Source organism: Mustela lutreola, chromosome X (assembly GCF_030435805.1).
Source record: "Mustela lutreola isolate mMusLut2 chromosome X, mMusLut2.pri, whole genome shotgun sequence".
NCBI classification, from domain to species: domain Eukaryota; kingdom Metazoa; phylum Chordata; class Mammalia; order Carnivora; family Mustelidae; genus Mustela; species Mustela lutreola.
The window spans coordinates 11,379,528-11,397,623 of record NC_081308.1 but is presented as its reverse complement, the minus strand read 5'-3'; the positions used below and the strand labels follow the sequence as shown (position 1 = coordinate 11,397,623).

At 42.3% G+C, this 18,096-nt stretch overlaps 1 protein-coding gene across 1 annotated transcript in view; it reads left to right on the top strand.

Annotated features, from left to right (window-relative positions):
* The window catches only part of VEGFD (vascular endothelial growth factor D), a 39,254-nt gene that overhangs the window by 13,476 nt on the left and 7,682 nt on the right, over positions 1 to 18,096 (top strand). The window contains exons 2-4 of the mRNA XM_059157674.1: positions 4,660 to 4,870; positions 12,458 to 12,648; positions 16,166 to 16,314. Of these exons, the coding sequence (XP_059013657.1) occupies positions 4,660 to 4,870; positions 12,458 to 12,648; positions 16,166 to 16,314 (551 nt within the window). The remainder of the gene's footprint in view (positions 1 to 4,659; positions 4,871 to 12,457; positions 12,649 to 16,165; positions 16,315 to 18,096) is intronic.

Here is an 18,096-nt window from a genome sequence, read left to right as displayed (position 1 = left end):
AGTTAAAACCGTTGAAATCAATGGTTTAAATATATATTCGGGACTCTATTTTACACTTGGCAATTTTAATTTTTGTCTTCCCCAAGCAGATAGCATCAAGTTAATTATACAAAAACCAACCAGTGCGGAAAGTCTATTGGAGCCCAGCCGCCGTTCATGATCCTTTGAAGACGTATCCACTGACAAATGAGTTTTCAGGTTTAGGCTGATGTTGAGTGGTTAGTACTCCCACATGTAGTAGTAAAATGACCACCTGCAATTTCTCAGCGATTTCAAACTAAATTTGAAATTATGAGACTTAAAGCATGCTTACATAGCTCTGAGTATTTGAGTAAACGCTGCTTTTTTTTTCTTTTCTTTTTCTTCTTTTTTTTTTTTTTTTATGATGAGGGAAGTCTTGAGCTGCTCAGCGCCTTTCATGCAATCCAGAGATTTGAAATCTTTCTGCAGAGTTCTCAGTTGGGTAGTTTAAAACCATTTCTGAGATTGAATTGAAGCCTGTCAGAGCTATGCGTACATACATCGCTCTGTATTTATGGATGGTATTGAATGAAATTCGCCTCAATAAATAAAACTCCTTCAGATACAGCATGACTTTTAAAACATTAGAAAGGTATTTGGTTTATTTTCATCTGGAAGCAATGGTGTAACAAAATTTTATTTCAAGGATGACATTGAGTATGAAATAGTAATACTGTCCAACCAGAAGAGGCAATGAATAATCAGGAAAAAAGGGGCTATTGACAAATGAGTCTTTAATGGAGAATCACTGCTTTTCTGAGTTGACAGTTGAACATTTAGGCAGTTTCATCCCCAGATTCCCTAGATGAAGAAACTGTGGCCTGCCCCTTAAACTTGATGCCTGTTCCACAAACCCTATTTTTGCTCTTCAAGCTTCCTCCTCCCCATGCTCCTTGAAAAATTGCCTCAATTTAAACTTCACAGAGAAGTGAGAAATCCTAGGTGTCAAGCAGCCTTGCTGTCCACAAACCCATGTCATTCTCTGTAGGCCTCCTATTCTGGAAAGTGACCCTTTCATCCATTCATGCATTTATCTCTGGAACTTAGGTCAAACCAGCCCCTCTACTTTCTCTCCTGCATATGTGTTCCGTGTCTTCCTCTCTGGTGGCACTTAACCTTTGCTTAGAAACATTTTCCAAGGCTCCCCCACTTTTATTAAACACACACACACATACTCATATCTGAACTTCCAAGCAGAATGACCTTCTCAGTTCATGTTTTGAGATATTTTCTAGTCCATAGCCATGATAGGTAAAATAGAGAATTGATCAAGGGGCCCCTGGGGGGCCCAGTGGGTTAAGCGTCTGCCTTCGGCTCAGGTCATGATCTCAGGGTCCTAGAATTGAGCCCCAGTTCGGGCTCCCTGATCAATGGGGAGCCTGCCTCCCCCTCTCCTTCCTGCTCATGCCCTCTCTTACTATCTCTGTCGCTATCTCCGTCTCTCTCAAATAAATAAAGAAGATCTTTTAAAAAATTGATCTAATGCTGGTAAACATCTGCAGATGGCAAACATTGGCAGAAATGGTACCAAGACCATGAAGCCGAAAAGATCAATGCATTGTACACCCTAAACTTATGCCAAGTGGTATGTCCGTTATATCTCAGTACAGCTAAACTTTCAAGAAACATGAAGCTGAAGCTGCAGAGCTGGGTCTGGAAGGTGGAGGCCCCTCAGAGTTCAACGTCAGTGAGTAGGACGCTCTGGGAGTGCATTCCATCAGCTCCCTGAAAGCCAAAGGAAGGGTTCCCATTCAGTGCTGTTCACTGCTGCCCGGAGCGTGTCTTCTATGAAGCTGCTTAACTAGGGGTAAAGGAGGAAGCAGATACTTCCTGGCAACCAGGACTTGAACTAAGCTGATCCCTGAGTCATAAATACTCAGCAAGATTCTGGATTCAGGGTTCTGGGAGTCGGGGGTATAACCACAGAACTTCTCAGTGAAGGAAGAATAGAGAAAAAGAAAGACAACCCCGCCCCCAGTGAAGGTGAAACTACTAAACAAAATTCCAAAGCATATACAGGTGATTATTACTAAGAAAGATAGCCAATAAAGTTTATCACCAGGATATAAATCATATATATATTCATTTAAAATAGAATTTGAAGAAATAAGTGTATTTGGGACCCTCAAAGAGATAAAGAAAGGAATAATATAAGATATAATGACAAATTAGGAGAAACATACAGAAATGAAGTGAAATGGAATTAGAAATATGGTGATTGAAATTAAAAACTTACCAAAATAAACTATAGGCTCACACAGTTGGGGAACTGGTGATTGGGAAGATGAACCAATTAATTTAACACATTGAAGAGAGATGAAGGGAGAACCAAACGTAAAGGTGAAAGCACATTTAGGAGACCTGTAAGATTACTAACAGACTCCAATACATGTCTGATAAGTATTTCAGAAATAATTGAGACAATGTAATACATAGAATAATGAAAAATATAATGCTTGAAAAGATAAAGAATTGAAATTTGGAATGGCCTCAAGATTCAAACTGCTGCGAAGGCCTCTGTTGCAACTTCTCAACCCTGCCATTATAGACAATATGTAAATGAATGTGCCAATAAAACTTTAGTCATAAAACAAGCAGGTGGCAGGCTGAATTAGGCAAGGGAGCTGTAGTTTGACAGCCCCTGATCTAGAGCAGGAACCATTGTTTATATTTTCATGTAAATCCCTCCAGATTTTGTATATATAATTGTATATACATGATTAATAACGGTTAATTGTTTATGCATATATATATCATGTATGTCTTACACACATAAATTAAAGAGACATCATAACGGAATCATACATGACTTGGACCACACTTGCTCCTCTGAGCACCCATTTTTGGACAACACTCAGTATTCATCATCGTATCTAAAAACAAAAAGTCCTACTCCTAAAATACTGATGAATGAGGCAGATTTTAACTAAAGTTTCTGAGGGGCAGTGGAGGAGCATTGCGCACATCACACCACTCAACATAAAGCTTCCTAAAGGCCCCATCTGCTCACCTCTCTTTCCCCTCTCTGCCTCCCCCTGCAGCAGGCAGCCGATCTCCACCTCTCTGTCAACCTTTCTCAGTACCATCCTGCAGCTGCCCTGGTCCCTCGGCTCCCCCCTCACCCAGCTCTAAAAATCCCCTCAGCCCGCATGTCGGAGCTGCCCAGGAAAACAAAGATCCAGTAACCCCAGGCTCAGCAGGAGAAAATCTGGGTCCCAACCATGGACAGACCCCTGTACGGTTTTTCTAGCATGTTCCAAGGAGGAGCTTGTGTCATTCTGTCCTAGTATATATCTCTGTCACTGGTTTTGATGACCATGTAGTATTTCATTGTATGTAAGTATCATTGTTTATATAACCTAGCCCCAAATTTTAAATAATTGAGCTACCATACTGAAAACATTGCGTTAGCGGGGTCATTTGTCACTTGTGCATGACATATGCACAAATCCATGCATTGTGTCAGCCAATACAGTTCGTGCAACAGTGTGGAAAGCAAATTTTCAACATAAACTTTAGAAGTGCATTTTCTCAGAAAAAGAAAGATGTCTTTGAAATAGTAAACAGGTTTTTCCAAAAAAAGGCTCAGGATCTTAAAACCGTCCTGTCTCATGTGACTGCAGGCAGGGTCCCTGGGACCTTGTGGGCCAGTTTCTCAGATCGCAGGGACGAAAGCAATTATCACTGGCTCCTGTCACAAAAATAGTATGATTTTGAAACCTGTATTTGGTTCCTGTGGCTGCTGTACAAAATTACCACAAAGTGGGTGGCTTAAAACAATAAAGATGGATTCTCTCACAGTTCTGGAATCCAGAATTGTGAAATCAAGGTGTTGACAGGGCTGTGCTCCTTCCAAAGGCTTTTGGAGAGAAGCCTTCCTTGCCTCATCCAGCTTCTGGGGGCTCCAGGCCATTCCCGGCTTATGGCTACATTCCTTTAACTTCTGCCTCCGTCTTCACAACACTTCTGTGCCCATGTCTTCCCCCCGTGCCTCTTACAAGGACATTTTGTCTGTGGATTTAGGGTCCACCTGGGTAATCCCAGATTACCTAGGGTCACCTCTGATGTTTATCATTAACTTCATGACATCTGCAAAGATCCCTTGCCCAAATAAAGTCACATGCCCAGGTTCTGGGGGTTAGTAGGTGGACGTATCATTTTAAAGTCCACCATTCAACCCACTTTGATGTTGTTTTTTGTTCCAAGAACCCAAGGGGAATAATTTTTTATATTTATATTTATTTATTTTATTATTATTTTTTAAGACTGTATTGATTTATTTGACAGAGAGCAACAGTGAGAGAGGGAACACAAGCAGGGGCAGTGGGAGAGGGAGAAGCAGGCTTCCCGCGGAGCAAGGAGGCCGATGTGGGGCTCCATCCCAGGACCCTGGGATCATGACCTGCGCCCCCCCAGGCGCCCCAAGGAGAGTAATTTCTTTGATTCAATCATAAATGAGCAGAATGTGAATCAGAAATACTAACTAGTATTTTTCCTAGATACTGGTGTGCATCTGAATAATCCCTCTAATTTCTTCTCAGTTCTATTTACGTCTTTAAGCGTCAGCAATGAGGGTTATCAAAACAAACTAAAACTTTAGTAACTGGCTTTGAAACCAGTATTTTTTTTTTTTTAAAGCGGGCATCTCGGTCAACGTTAGAACGGTCTGAACAGCAGATTAGGGCAGCTTCTGGTTTGGAGGAACTGCTGCGAATCACCCACCTCGAGGACTGGAAGCTGTGGAGATGCCGACTGAAGCTCAAAAGTTTGACCAGCACAGACTCTCGCTCCGCATCGCATCGGGCCACCAGGTTTGCGGCAACTTTCTATGACATTGAGACTCTAAAAGGTAGGTGTGCGCCTGCGCATGCACATGTGTGTGTGTATGTGTGCATGCGTGCGTGTGCGTGTAAGCCAGTTCTCACTCTTTGTCAGCTTCCAACACAGGCAGCAGCTTCTTCCAGAGGTTTTAGGAGGGCAGGCACGTGTCCAGGAGAAGAAAAGGGTGTCTTTAACTTCATGGCCTGGATGTTAGCAAAGAATCCTGGTTTGCTGTGTTTATAGAGAAATATGTTCAATATGATTTTGAGATCTAAAACAGACACAAAAGAACACTTCAGAATTCAGAAATATATTGAACTCAGAGATGCAAATGTAAAACAAACCCAGAAAGGCCATTCTTTTTTTTTTTTTTTTAATATTTATTTGACAGAGAGAAAGACACAGTGAGAGAGGGAACACAAGCAGGGGGAGTGGGAGAGGGGGAAGCAGGCTTCCTGTTTGTTGAACAGGGAGCCCGATGTGGGGCTGGAGCCCGATGTGGGGCTCGATCCCAGGACTCTGGAACCATGACCCGAGTTGAAGGCAGCGGCTTAACCCACTGAGCCACCCAAGCGCCCCAAGGCCATTCTTAATAGAAAAAAAAATATCATTGAGTTACTTGAAAACATAAAATGACATAGGGGTTCGTCAGCAAGGAGCATTCTACTGCCATACCTACATGAATAAAAACCAATAGATTAGGGATGGCTTTTTTAAATGTTTATTTATCTATTTATTTATTATTAACATATAATGTATTATTTGCCCCAGGAGTACAGGTCTGTGAATCATCAGGCTTACACAATTAACAGCACTCACCATAGCACATACCCTCCCCAATGTCCGTCACCCAGCTACCCTCTCCAAACCCCCCGCACCCCAGCAACCCTCAGTTTGTTTTGTGAGATTAAAGAGTCTCTTATGGTTTGTCTCCCTTCCTGATCCCACTTGTTTCATTTTTTCCCTCCCTTCCCCCAACGGCCTCTCAGCACTGCCTCTCAAGTTCCTCATATGGAGAGATCATATGATAGTTGTCTTTCTCTGATTGACTTATTTTGCTCCACATAATACCCTCTAGTTCCATCCACGTTGTTGCAAATGGCAAGATTTCGGGGGTTTTGATGGCTGCATAGTATTCCATTGTGTATATATACCACATCTTCTTTATCCAATCATCTGTTGACGGACATCTAGATTCTTTCCATAGTTTGGCTATCGTGGACATTGCTGCTATAAACACTTGGACACACATGCCCCTTCAGATCACTGCATTTGTATCTTCAGGGTAAATACCCAGTAGTGATAGGCATGGCTTTTTTATTTCTTCAAAATTCTGTAATTTTTCTTTTTTCAGTAACAATGAAAAGTGGAAGTTGGAAGCTGAGTTGTAATATTGCATATGGAGTTTCCTAGGTGATAGAGGTGGGGAATCCGCTAGACAAAAGAATCCAAACTCCAGATAGGAAATCACCTAATTTGAAACATGATTATTCCCTAGTTAGGGTATGGAGGTTCTTCCTAAGAAAACCATTGTCGTATATGTACTGTGCCATAATTAATGAAGCTTGCCAAGCACAATGGTGTGGCTTCTGATAAGCATTTAACTTTTTGGATGATTTAGCAACACAGCACAAGAAGCCACTGTGGAGTTGTTGATCTAGCATCTGAGACTCGATTACTATATGATCATCTAGTAATGGATTGTATCTATCACATCATGCAAACTGGCCACTAAGCCAAAATTAGTTTTTGCTTTTTTTCTAGAATTATCTCTCTTTTTTCCATTTGTACAAAGATGATGTTGCACAGGCCCCTGTTGCCAGCTGTGGGGAAGGCTGTGTGAGGTTGGGACAGATCCCTTGGCAGCACAGCAGGCAGGAGTGTGAAGAGGATTCTTTGTGTTTGTGTGTGTGACTGTGTGTCTGAGTGAGTTGAGGTAGTTGGCACTCAGGCCTAGAACCCACTTTGGCTGGAGGTTTTGAGGCTCTAGCTGTTTCTGTGTGGTGAACTGGCATGGACTTCATGGCAACAAAGGGGTCAGACCTCACCTGGAGATCCAAGGCCTTAACCAGATTGCCTGTCTGAAAGTCTGAGGTGAGCCTGGAGACACTCTATGAGAATAGAGAGACAAGCATTTACCATACAACAAAGATGAGGTGATTAAAAAAAAAAAAAAGTGACATTGACATTCTCTAAGAAGAAACCTTAAAAATAATAAACAATTTTTAAAAGATTTTATTTGTTTATTTGAGAGAGAGAAAGAGAGCGAGAGAGCATGAGTTGGGGGAGGTGCAGAGGGAGAAGGAGGAGGGCTGCCCCCAACCACTGAGCAGAAAACCCCAATGCGGGGCTCCATCCCAGAACCTTGAGATTGTGACCTTGAGCTGAAGGCAGATGCTTAACAGACTGAACCACTCAGGCACCCAAAAATATTTTTTTAAAGAACATAAAAAATATGGAATTTTGCCAACTCTAATTAAAACATCTCTTATTACATGGAGGATCATCTGAAGTGATTTACTAAGTTAGAAGCAGTAAATAATCAAATCGATGTGTTACACCAATTGTAAATGGTTAACATCTCCCCCCACGGTTTTGGGGGTGATTCCTTGAGGCTGAGCAGTCATGCTGGGCAGTGGGAAAGAATAGTGGCATTAGACGTAATTCCACACAATTTTGATTCAAGTCTTACCACTCCAACTTTCAAAACTTAGTTTTACAAAAAAGCAAATGGAAAGCAACATTTAAGTAGACTTTTAAACAATGAATGTTTTCATAAGTTGACTGCTTGTTTTTCCCAGGATTCGTGATTAAAAACAGTGAATTAAGTAATATTCATATTAATATCTAATTGGGTATTTTATCTCTCATGGTTATAGCCTTTAGGCTCTTTATATAAATATTCATAATTGGAAATTTAAAAGGGTCTCTTGGGTTAGAAGATTTTATGATGAACAAACAAAGTTAAGACAAATTGTGTAGTGTATACAATGTTTCTGAGGCAGCCAAACATCTTGTCTTTTGTGTTTTCAGTGATCAAAGGAGCAACTTCTAAGGAGTACTAAGATGTGGCTGGTGTGGGGGTAAAGATATGGAAAGCTGCTTTAAGGGAATAATTAATAATTTGACTGGGGTCAAATCTCCAACAACAATGTATCTGTGTACTTCAAGCAGAAGTTCTCTTTGCCCCTTCTAGTGGAAATATGTTCACATCTGTGGGAATTCAGACTAATGTGGGAAGAGACCAGTACAGACTTGAAGATGGGGTGAAAATGGAGAACAGTTTATCTATTGCTGTATAACACATTACCCTCAAACTTAGCTGCTTGAAACACATTTTTTTGTGTGTCACAATTTCTGTTTAGAAATATAGACATGGCCTACCTGGGTGTCTCTCCTTCAGGATCTCTCCAGAGGTCGCAGCCAAGGTGTCATCTTGGGTTGCAGGCGACTTCTCATGGTTTAATCGGGGCAGGATGTGCTTCCCAGTTCACTCAGAGGTTGTTGGCAGGACTCCGTTCCTCACAGGCTGTTGAACTGAGGCCCCAGTTCCTCACAGGGCTGTTGGCCAGAGTCCGCTCTCAGTTCCTTGCCATGTGAACATGGCGGCTTGCTTCATCAGAGCCTACAAGTTGACAAGGAAGAGAAAGAGTGTGCCAGCAAGAGAGAGAGACTGCTAGCAAGACAGAAGTCACAATCTTTTTAACCTAAGCATGGAAGTGGCATCCCATCATTTTTCCTGTATTCTCTTCATAAGACTCAAGTCATTAGGCCCAGCCCATACAGAGGAGGGGATTGTACAAGGGTGTGAACCCCAGGAGGTAGGTATCATTATCATTGGGAGTCAGTTTAAAAGCTTCCTACCACAGGAGGTTTTCACCACCCTATCCAACATATAATAAACTCTACAGTTGTATGACAAGCTAAAAGAAAATCTTTAAAATCGTCTTTTTTTTTTTTTAAGATTTTATTTATTTATTTGACAGAGAGAAATCACAAGTAGATGGAGAGGCAGGCAGAGAGAGAGAGAGGGAAGCAGGCTCTCTGCTGAGCAGAGAGCCCGATGCGGGACTCAATCCCAGGACTCTGAGATCATAACCTGAGCCGAAGGCAGCGGCTTAACCCACTGAGCCACCCAGGCGCCCCTAAAATCGTCTTTAACATAAAATTGAATCATTTCCCAAAAACATCTGTAGAAAGCCTCTAAAGCTTTGAGTATCTGTCAGAATCTAGTTTTTAAAAATAAATGATGAGAGAAAAGCAAGTCCTGTTTTACAAGAAAGTAGGTAATTTTTTTATTATTATTAACATGTATTATATTCAGGGGTACAGGTCTGTGAATCATCAGTCTTACACAATTCACAGCACTCACCACAGCACAGACCCTCCCCAGTGTCCATCCCCCAGCACCCCCATCCCTCCCACCTCCTCCCCTCCAGCAGCCCTCAGTTTGTTTCCCGAGATTAAGAATCTCTTATGGTTTGTCTCCTTCTCTGGTTTTGTCTTGTTTCATTCTTCCCTCCCTTCCCTATGATCCTCTGTCTTGTTTCTCAAATTCCTTGTATCAGTGAGATCATATGATAATTGTCTTTCTCTGATTGACTTATTTTGCTCAGCATAATACCCTCTAGTTCCATCCACGTTGTTGCAAATGGCAAGATTTCGTTTCTTCTTACGGCTGCATAGTATTCCATTGTGTATATATACCACATCTTCTTTATCCATTCATCTGCTGATGGATATCTAGGCTCTTTCCATAGTTTAGTAATTGTGGACATTGCTGCTGTGAACATTGGGGTGCATGTGCCCCTTCGGGTCACTACATTTGTATCTTTAGGGCAAATACCCAGTAGTGCAATTGCTGGGTCATAAGGTAGCTCTATTTTCAACTTTTTTATTTTTTATATTATTTTTATTAATATATGATGTATTATTTGCCCCAGGGCTACAGGTCTGTGAATCGTCAGGCTTACACATTTCACAGCACTCACCATAGCACATACCCTCCCCAGTGTCCATCGCCCAGCCACCCTCTCCCTACCCCTCCACCCCCCAGCAACCCTCAGTTTGTTTTGTGAGATTAAGGGTCTCTTATGATTTGTCTCCCTCCCAGTCCCATCTTGTTCCATTTTCCCCTTCCCTACCCTCCATAACCCCTCATGTTGCCTCTCAACTTCCTCATATCAGAGAGATCATATGATAATTGTCTTTCTCTGATTGACTTATTTCACTCAGCATAATACCCTCTAGTTCCATCCACGTCATTGCAAATGGCAATATTTCATTTCTTTTGATGGCTGCATAGTATTCCATTGTGTATATATACCACATCTTCTTTATCCATTCATCTGTTGATGGACATCTAGGTTCTTTCCATAGTTTGGCTATTGTAGACATTGCTGCTATAAACATTTGGGTGCACATACCCCTTTGGATCCCTACATTTGTATCTTTAGAGTAAATACCCAGCAGTGTGATTGCTGGGTCATAGGGTAGTTCTATTTTCAACTTTTTGAGGAACCTCTGTGCTGTTTTCCAGAGTGGCTGCACCAGCTTGCATTCCCACCAACAGTGTAGGAGGGTTCCCCTTTCTCTGATCCTCGCCAATATCTATCATTTCCTGACTTGTTAATTTTAGCCATTCTGACTGGTGTGAGGTGGTATCTCATTGTGCTTTTGATCTGTATTTCCCTGATGCGGAGTGATCTAGAGCATTTTTTCCTGTGTCTTTTGGCCATCTGGATGTTGTCTTTGCCGAAATCTCTGTTCATGTCTGCCCATTTCTTGATTGGATTATCTGTTCTTTGCGCGTTGAGTTTGATAAGTTCTTCATAGATTTTGAATCCTAGCCCTTTATCTGATATGTCATTTGCAAATATCTTCTCCTATTCTATCGGTTGTCTTTTGGTTTTGTTGACTGTTTCCTTTGCTGTGCAAAAGCTTTTGATCTTGATGAAGTCCAAATAGTTCATTTTTGCCCTTGGTTCCCTTGCCTTTGGTGATGTTTCTAGGAAGAAGTTGCTGCAGCTGAGGTCGAAGAGGCTGTTGCCTGTGTTCTACTCAAGGATTTTGATGGAATCCTGTCTCACATTTAGGTCTTTCATCCATTTGAGTCTATTTTTATGTGTGGTATAAGGAAATGGTCCAGTTTCATTCTTGTGCATGTGGCTGTCCAATTTTCCCAGCACCATTTATTGAAGATACTGGTTTTGTCCCCCCATTGGGCATTCTTTCCTGCTTTGTTGAAGATTAGTTGACCATGGAGTTGAGGGTCCATTTCTGGGCTCTCTCTTCTGTTCCATGGATTTATGTGTCTGTTTTTGTGGCAGTACCATACTGTCTTGATGTTTACAGCTTTGTAATAGAGCTTGAAGTCTGGAATTGTGATGCCACCAGCTTTGGTTTCTTTTTCCACATTCCTCTGGTTTTTCAGGGTCTTTTCTGGTTCTATACAAATTTTAGGATTATTTGTTCCATTTCTTTGGGAAAAAGTTGATGGTATTTTGATAGGGATTACATTAATGTGTAGGTTGCTCTAGGTAGCATAGACATTTTCACAATATTTGTTTTTCCAATCCATGAGCATGAAACGTTTTTCCATTTCTTTGTGTCTTCCTTAATTTCTTTCATGAGTACTTTATAGTTTTATGAGTACAGATTCTTTGCCTCTTTGGTTAGGTTTACTCCTAGGTATCTTATGGTTTGGGGTGCAGTTGTAAATGGGATAGACTCCTTAATTTTTGTTTCTTCTGTTTTGCTGTTGGTGTATAGAAATGCAACTGATTTCTGTGCATCGACTTTACATCCTGACACTTTACTGAATTCTGTATGAGTTCTAGCAGTTTTGGGGTGGAGTCTTTTGGGTTTTCCACATAAAGCATCATGTCATCTGCGAAAAGTGCGATTTTGACTTCTTCTTTGCCGGTTCAGATGCCTTTTATTTCTTTTTGTTGTCTGATTGCCGAGACAAGGCCCTCCAGTACTATAGTACGTAATATTTTTATTCCCAGAGGCTTGTCTCTTTTTCTTGTTTCTCTCATATTCGCTAGAATGGCCGGAATATTGGCCCTGCCATCAAAAGGAACTGGTATATTCAATTATTTACTTAAACATCAGTATTAGGCACTCGCCCATGAAAAAATCCCCGCTCAAGGAAAGATTAGTTCCACTTAAATTTCCATTCATGTAACTGACCCACTTTGAATCCTACCGTGGTTACTGAAACAACCAACAGAAATGTATTTCTTGACAGCGTGAAGACCTACCCACACCTGACTTCAAGTGGAAGATAAGCTATCCAGCTGTGTCCTTAAATTGCTTAACAAATGCCACTTACACGTTATTTCTCTGCATGCTTCTGTTTACCTCCTTACTAGGCAGCTTTTCCGGTGTAGTTTTATACCAGAGAAGGTATTGTATATGTGGGAAGGAGCACAGATTTTGGTTTTGATTTTTCTGAAAACAGTCTTTCGCTAGGGGATAGACAGAAAATATCCATCTCGTAAGATAACCAGCCCTGCCCACGTGAACGTCACCGCGTGCGGCCTGACTTTGGCGCACGCTGGCCTGTCAAGGCCATTTCCGGGGCCGGCCCCCAGGAGCTTCCTCTCCGCAGTTATAGATGAGGAATGGCAGCGGACTCAGTGCAGCCCCCGAGAGACGTGCGTGGAGGTGGCCAGCGAGCTCGGGAGGAGCACCGACACCTTCTTCAAGCCGCCCTGTGTCAGCGTGTTCCGGTGCGGCGGCTGCTGCAATGAGGAGAGCCTCGTCTGCATGAACACGAGCACCTCCTACGTTTCCAAGCAGGTAGGGGGGCACTCGCCAGTGTGGCCCTTACGAAGCCCCGAGGACAGGCGTGTTGATAGCTACAGCGAGGCTTGCTGCTGGGCTAAATGCCCTGTGGGCATGATCTCATTTAATTCCTGAACCCAGCTCAGAGGGTAGCCTAGTATCTGCCTCTGTCTGAGCCCAGGGAGCTAACCTGGGGCAGAGCTGGGACTCTAACCCAGGCCTGTGCAACTCCAGGGCCTGAACGGCTTATCAGCTTCTGTCTCTCTGATGCTATAATGTCCAGAATCAGAAAATCACGTGGGAGTTCACTAGAACAGACGATAAAAGGAATGAAGACATCTGCACTACCTTGTGTATCCGTTGGGGGCTGTGTTGTTCGAGGGGAGCGACTGAGAAGAGTTGGATGGGTGGTGTGGGCGGGACTATGGGAAGGAGGAAGGGCTGGGAAGTACCCAGTGCTAGCAAGAGCGGGGAGCTCTTGCCATCCTTGGGCCGAAGAGGCTGGAGCAGTTCAGGAACCCAGAGAGAAAGGGGAGAAGAGCGCTGCTAGACTGGTTGGAGGAGTGGCGGCAAGAATTTGGGGGGGGGGGGAGGGGCAAGAGGACCTCTAGAAGGAGACGTGGGGGTCAGCATCTTTAGACCCAGGGCCCGGTGGGGGAGGAAGGAGAGAGGGCAGCATCTCTGGAGGGGACATGGAGCGCACTTAGCACAAAAGATCTTTGAAAAGTAGTCTGTAGCCCCCATGAAAGAAATCATTCTTCCCTCTCCATCTTGTAAAATCTCTTGTGCCCAGTAGGTAAGTTTTTCTTTCTATCTCTACCATATTGTTGTCCGGTGTAAGAAATGCTACGTTGAAGAGCAGTAATAACAAACGTAGGAAAAGATATGAATAGGCTGTAAGTCCGAGCTCATTCCGTTGAGTTCTGTGTCACATGTTCCTTATGCGCGTTCAGGCTTTCATTCACTTGGTCACATTCCAGACGCCATCTAGTCTCGGTTTGTGAACAGAGGTACAGTAATAAAATGACATACGCAATGAATATATATCCACGGTAGGAAGTTATCTTTTTTAAGAAAGCTTTTTAGGGGCACCTGGGTGGCTCAGTGGGTTAAGCCTCTGCCTTTGACTCAGGTCATGATCTCAGGGTCCTGAGATCGAGCCCCGAGTTGGGCTCTCTGCTTAGTGGGGAGCCTGCTTCCCCCTCTCTCTCTGCCTGCCTCTCTGCCTACTTGTGATCATCAAATAAATAAAATCTTTAAAAAAAAAAAAAAGAAATTTTTTTAGAGAGGACACAAGGAAGAGGAAGGGCAGAGGGAGAGAGAGAGAGAGAATCTCCAGAAGACTCCACATCCAGTGCAGTGACCGGTGCAGGGCTGGATCTCAGGACCATGAGATCATGACCTGAGCCCAAATCAAGAGGCAGATGCTTAACCAGCTAAGCTACCCAGCATCCCCCCGCCCCTGCTTTTTTTTTTTTTAGAGGAATCTTTTCTTATTGGTAGAAAGGATGGAATGCTGATTTGATAATAGTTGAACTTATCCTTAATTTTGTTTCCCCTACCTCCCAAAATATTCCACAAACTGTTCAGTTTTTTTCCCAAATTCTTTTAGAGAATATTGGAACTTGTAAAAAATTTGACCTCTCACTATTTGACAATCAGGGGGAAAGTGACGTAAGCATGGCTAAGCACCAACTATCAGTAGAAACAAGCTTGCATAACATGAGAGGCTTTGGTTCATGACCATGTTATTCCCTAAAGCATAGCTGAAAAATTTCACAAGGATATGAAGTTTATGCAAAGTAAACACTCTAAAAATGTTTTCTTACTTAGACTCATAGAGGGTCCAACACATATCAAAGGGTCAGAATAAACACAACTTTAATGGATTGTTTCCACTTAATAGAGACTTGAGTACTTTGTTGTACTCAACAAATAATTAGTTTTAAAGAATGTACTTAAGTATAAGCCTACAGAAGTTTTCTGTTCCAAATATGCACACTTGAACATTTTAATAGTGGCTTAAGAAAACTACCTTCACCCCAAAGTAATGGACTGGTTGATGAAATACACCTTTGAAACTAAGTGAATAAATGAATACTCGGCGTAGTTAGGACTACATGGAATGGGGACTGATTGAACAGAACACTAAAATCAAGTTCAAATTTATACAGACACCCTAGAACCAGTCTAAAAACAAAGTAATTGATATTTCTCTGAATTCTACTTGGCAGGATCCCATCTTGCTTCTTCAGGTCACAGACATTTTTTTCCAGAAAGTCATATTCTTTTCTTTAAAGCTTTTATTTATTTATTTGACAGAGTGAGACACAGCGAGAGAGGGAACACAAGCAGAGGGAGTGGGAGAGGGAGAAGCAGGCGTCCCACCAAGCAGGGAGCACAACTCGGGGCTCGATCCCAGGACCCCGAGATCATGACCTGAGCTGAAGGCATATGCTTAACAACTGAGCTACCCAGGTGCCCCAATAAGGCATATTCTTAAGAGTATCACCTCTGACTCTGGAGCAAACTGTCTGAATTCAAATCCCTACTCTTCCAATAAATAGTTATGTGGCCTTAGGCATGTTATGTAATCTCTCTGTGTATCTGTTTTTTCACCCATAGAGTTGGGGGTGGATGAAGAAAAAACCCACCCTATAATGTTGTTATAAGGGGTAAATTAATGAATATAAAATAGGACCCGGCATATAGAAACCTAGAAAGAATGCTATTCATGTTACCTATAGTATCTGGTTGGGCAGGGTGATCTTGTATCAGCCAGTTATTACTGGGTAATGCTGTATAATATACGCCCTAAAATGTGGTTTCAAATGATAATAACTTATCCTTACCCATGTATTCAGAGATCAGTTAGTTTGGAGTAGACTTGACTCCAGGCTACAGGTTAAATGAAGGTCTGTTCCCTGAGTCTCTCATCCCTTGGCCCAGCACACCTGCCAAATCACGCTCTTCTCATGGCCACAGCATACGCAGGAGAAAATGAGCCCACAAAGCACACACAGTTCAAGTTTGTAGTTGTGTCATGTCTGCTAGTATCCTGTTGGCCAAAGGAAGTCACATAGCCACACCCAAAGTCAACAAACAGGGAACTGTTCCTTCAGTGGAGATGGTATGAGAAAGAATAAGTAAAGAGTTCTGGACAATAATCTATTCACCATGGTCTCCAACGTCAGAGCTATAATTTCACTCAGTCTGTATAATTTACACTCAAATTTAAGACAGGAGCAGATACCAACAGTGCTTTTTACAGGAGTACCAGCGACACCAAAAAGTTAAGAGACTCAGTCAGGCTTAAATACTTGTTAAAGTTGTGTAAGCCCAGTGTCCCAATTCCCAGCCCAGCATCCTTTTCATCATGCCAGCCCTTATCCTTATTAGTTAATAAGCTAATTAATGTTGTTAATGGACAGCTTTGCCAAAGTCACTCCCATAAAGGACAAAGGCAAAAACGCAGACTATAGAAATTATTATCTAAAAATATATGTGTGTTGTGGTTCTTTCTCTCTTCCAGCTTTTTGAGATATCAGTGCCTTTGACTTCCGTACCTGAATTAGTGCCTGTTAAAGTTGCCAACCATACAGGTTGTAAGTGCTTGCCAACGGCTCCCCGCCATCCGTACACTATTATCAGAAGATCCATCCAGACCCCAGAAGAAGATCAGTAAGCCCTTCTTGTATTCAGTTATGCTTGTTCTTGAGTTTGCTAAAGTTGTATGTGGAGAATTCTTCCTTAATTAGGTGTTAGGTGGATATTGCATTAGGACCAAAAAGCTCAGTGGTTATGAACTTACCCATCTACTTACAGATACCTTTGCTCTTTTTTAAAATTATTTTTAGGGGCAACTGGGTGGCTCAGTAGGTTAAGGCCTCTGCCTTCGGCTCAGATCATGATCCCAGGGTCCTGGGATCGAGTCCTGCGTCGGGCTCTCTGCTCAGCAGGGAACCTGCTTCCTTTTCTATCTCTCTGTCTGTCTCTCTACCTACTTGTGATCTCTCTCTGTCAAATAAATAAATAAAATCTCTAAGAAAAATAATTTTTTAATTATTTTAAATCAAACTTAATTATTTTAAATAATTTAAAATAATTAAAATAATTAGATATTTAAAATAACTTCATTATTGTAATCTTTTAAAAAATAATTCTTCTTATTTTTTCTTTCTTTCTTTCTTTCTTTCTTTCTTTCTTTCTTTCTTTCTTTCTTTCTTTTTTAAGAGAGAGAGTACATGCCTGCATGTGAGATCAGGGGGTGGGGTAGGGGGCAGAGGGGCAGAGGGAGAGGGAGAGAGCTCATCTCAAGTAGGCTCCATGCCCACACCCAGTGTGGAGCCTGATGCCGGACTCGATCTTACCACCTGAGATCATGACCTGAGCTGAAATCACGAATCAGGTATTTAACCAACTGCACCACCCAGGCACCCCTAGACACCTTTTTTTCTTTTTAAAGATTTATTTATTTTAAAGAGAGAGCGAGCATGGGCGGATGGGAGGTGGAGTAGAGGGAGAGGGAGAGAGAAACTCAAGCAGACTCTAAGCTGAGCAGGGAGCCACATGCGGGGCTTGACCTCATGACCCTGAGATCACGACCAGAGCCGAAAACAAGAGTCAGACACTTAACTGACTGAGCCACCCAGATGCCCTCACACCTTCGATCTTAATATGCATAGTCCAGTGGAATTGTATAATTCTTCTTCAGCCTTAGCTTTGGCTCATGTCCCTATTCCAGAACAAGCATTACATGGAACTCATTTCTGGCTGTCTATCCTTCTAAGTCCCCAAATTGGCAGGTGGGGGGAGTGGGGGGAAGGTTCCCAAAGTCCCCAAGAGTGACAAAACTGTATGCATCTGTGTTTGGTGATTATTCTGACTTTCCTTTTCTGAGTCCCAAATGGAAAAGTCTTATTTTCAATTAAAATGGCTTAAGATTGATTTGACTTTGAAATTTCTTGAGAGTAGTCTGTAGTTCTTTATGAAACAAATTATGACACCCTGATGTCCTAAAATCTAAGGTAAGAACCACGGATTTGCGGGGAGGGAGGAGGAAGGAATTCCATAAAGAGAAACCAAGGGTAGACGCCGCTGAATGAAAATCTAAAGTGAGTAAGCTAGATACTTCGATCTTGTAGAAGTGGAGCAGTAAATGTGTTGGATGAGTGGTAAGTGGACTGAACTGGTACTTATGTTAGTTATTACCCAGCCAAGAAGACACTTCTGTTGCTCTTAAGCACAAACGAAAGCTCCTGGGGAGAGATTGCTTATCCTCGTGTTCCTGCTGTCCTCGCCAGTGCTCTTCTCTCCATTTTATTTTTAAAGTTTTATTTATTTATTTGACAGAGAGCAAGCATGTGTGCGGGGCAGGAGGAAAAGCAGGAGAGAAGGAATTTTAGGCAAGCACCACACCCAGGATGGAGCCCCACATGGGCTCGATCTCATGACCCTGAGATC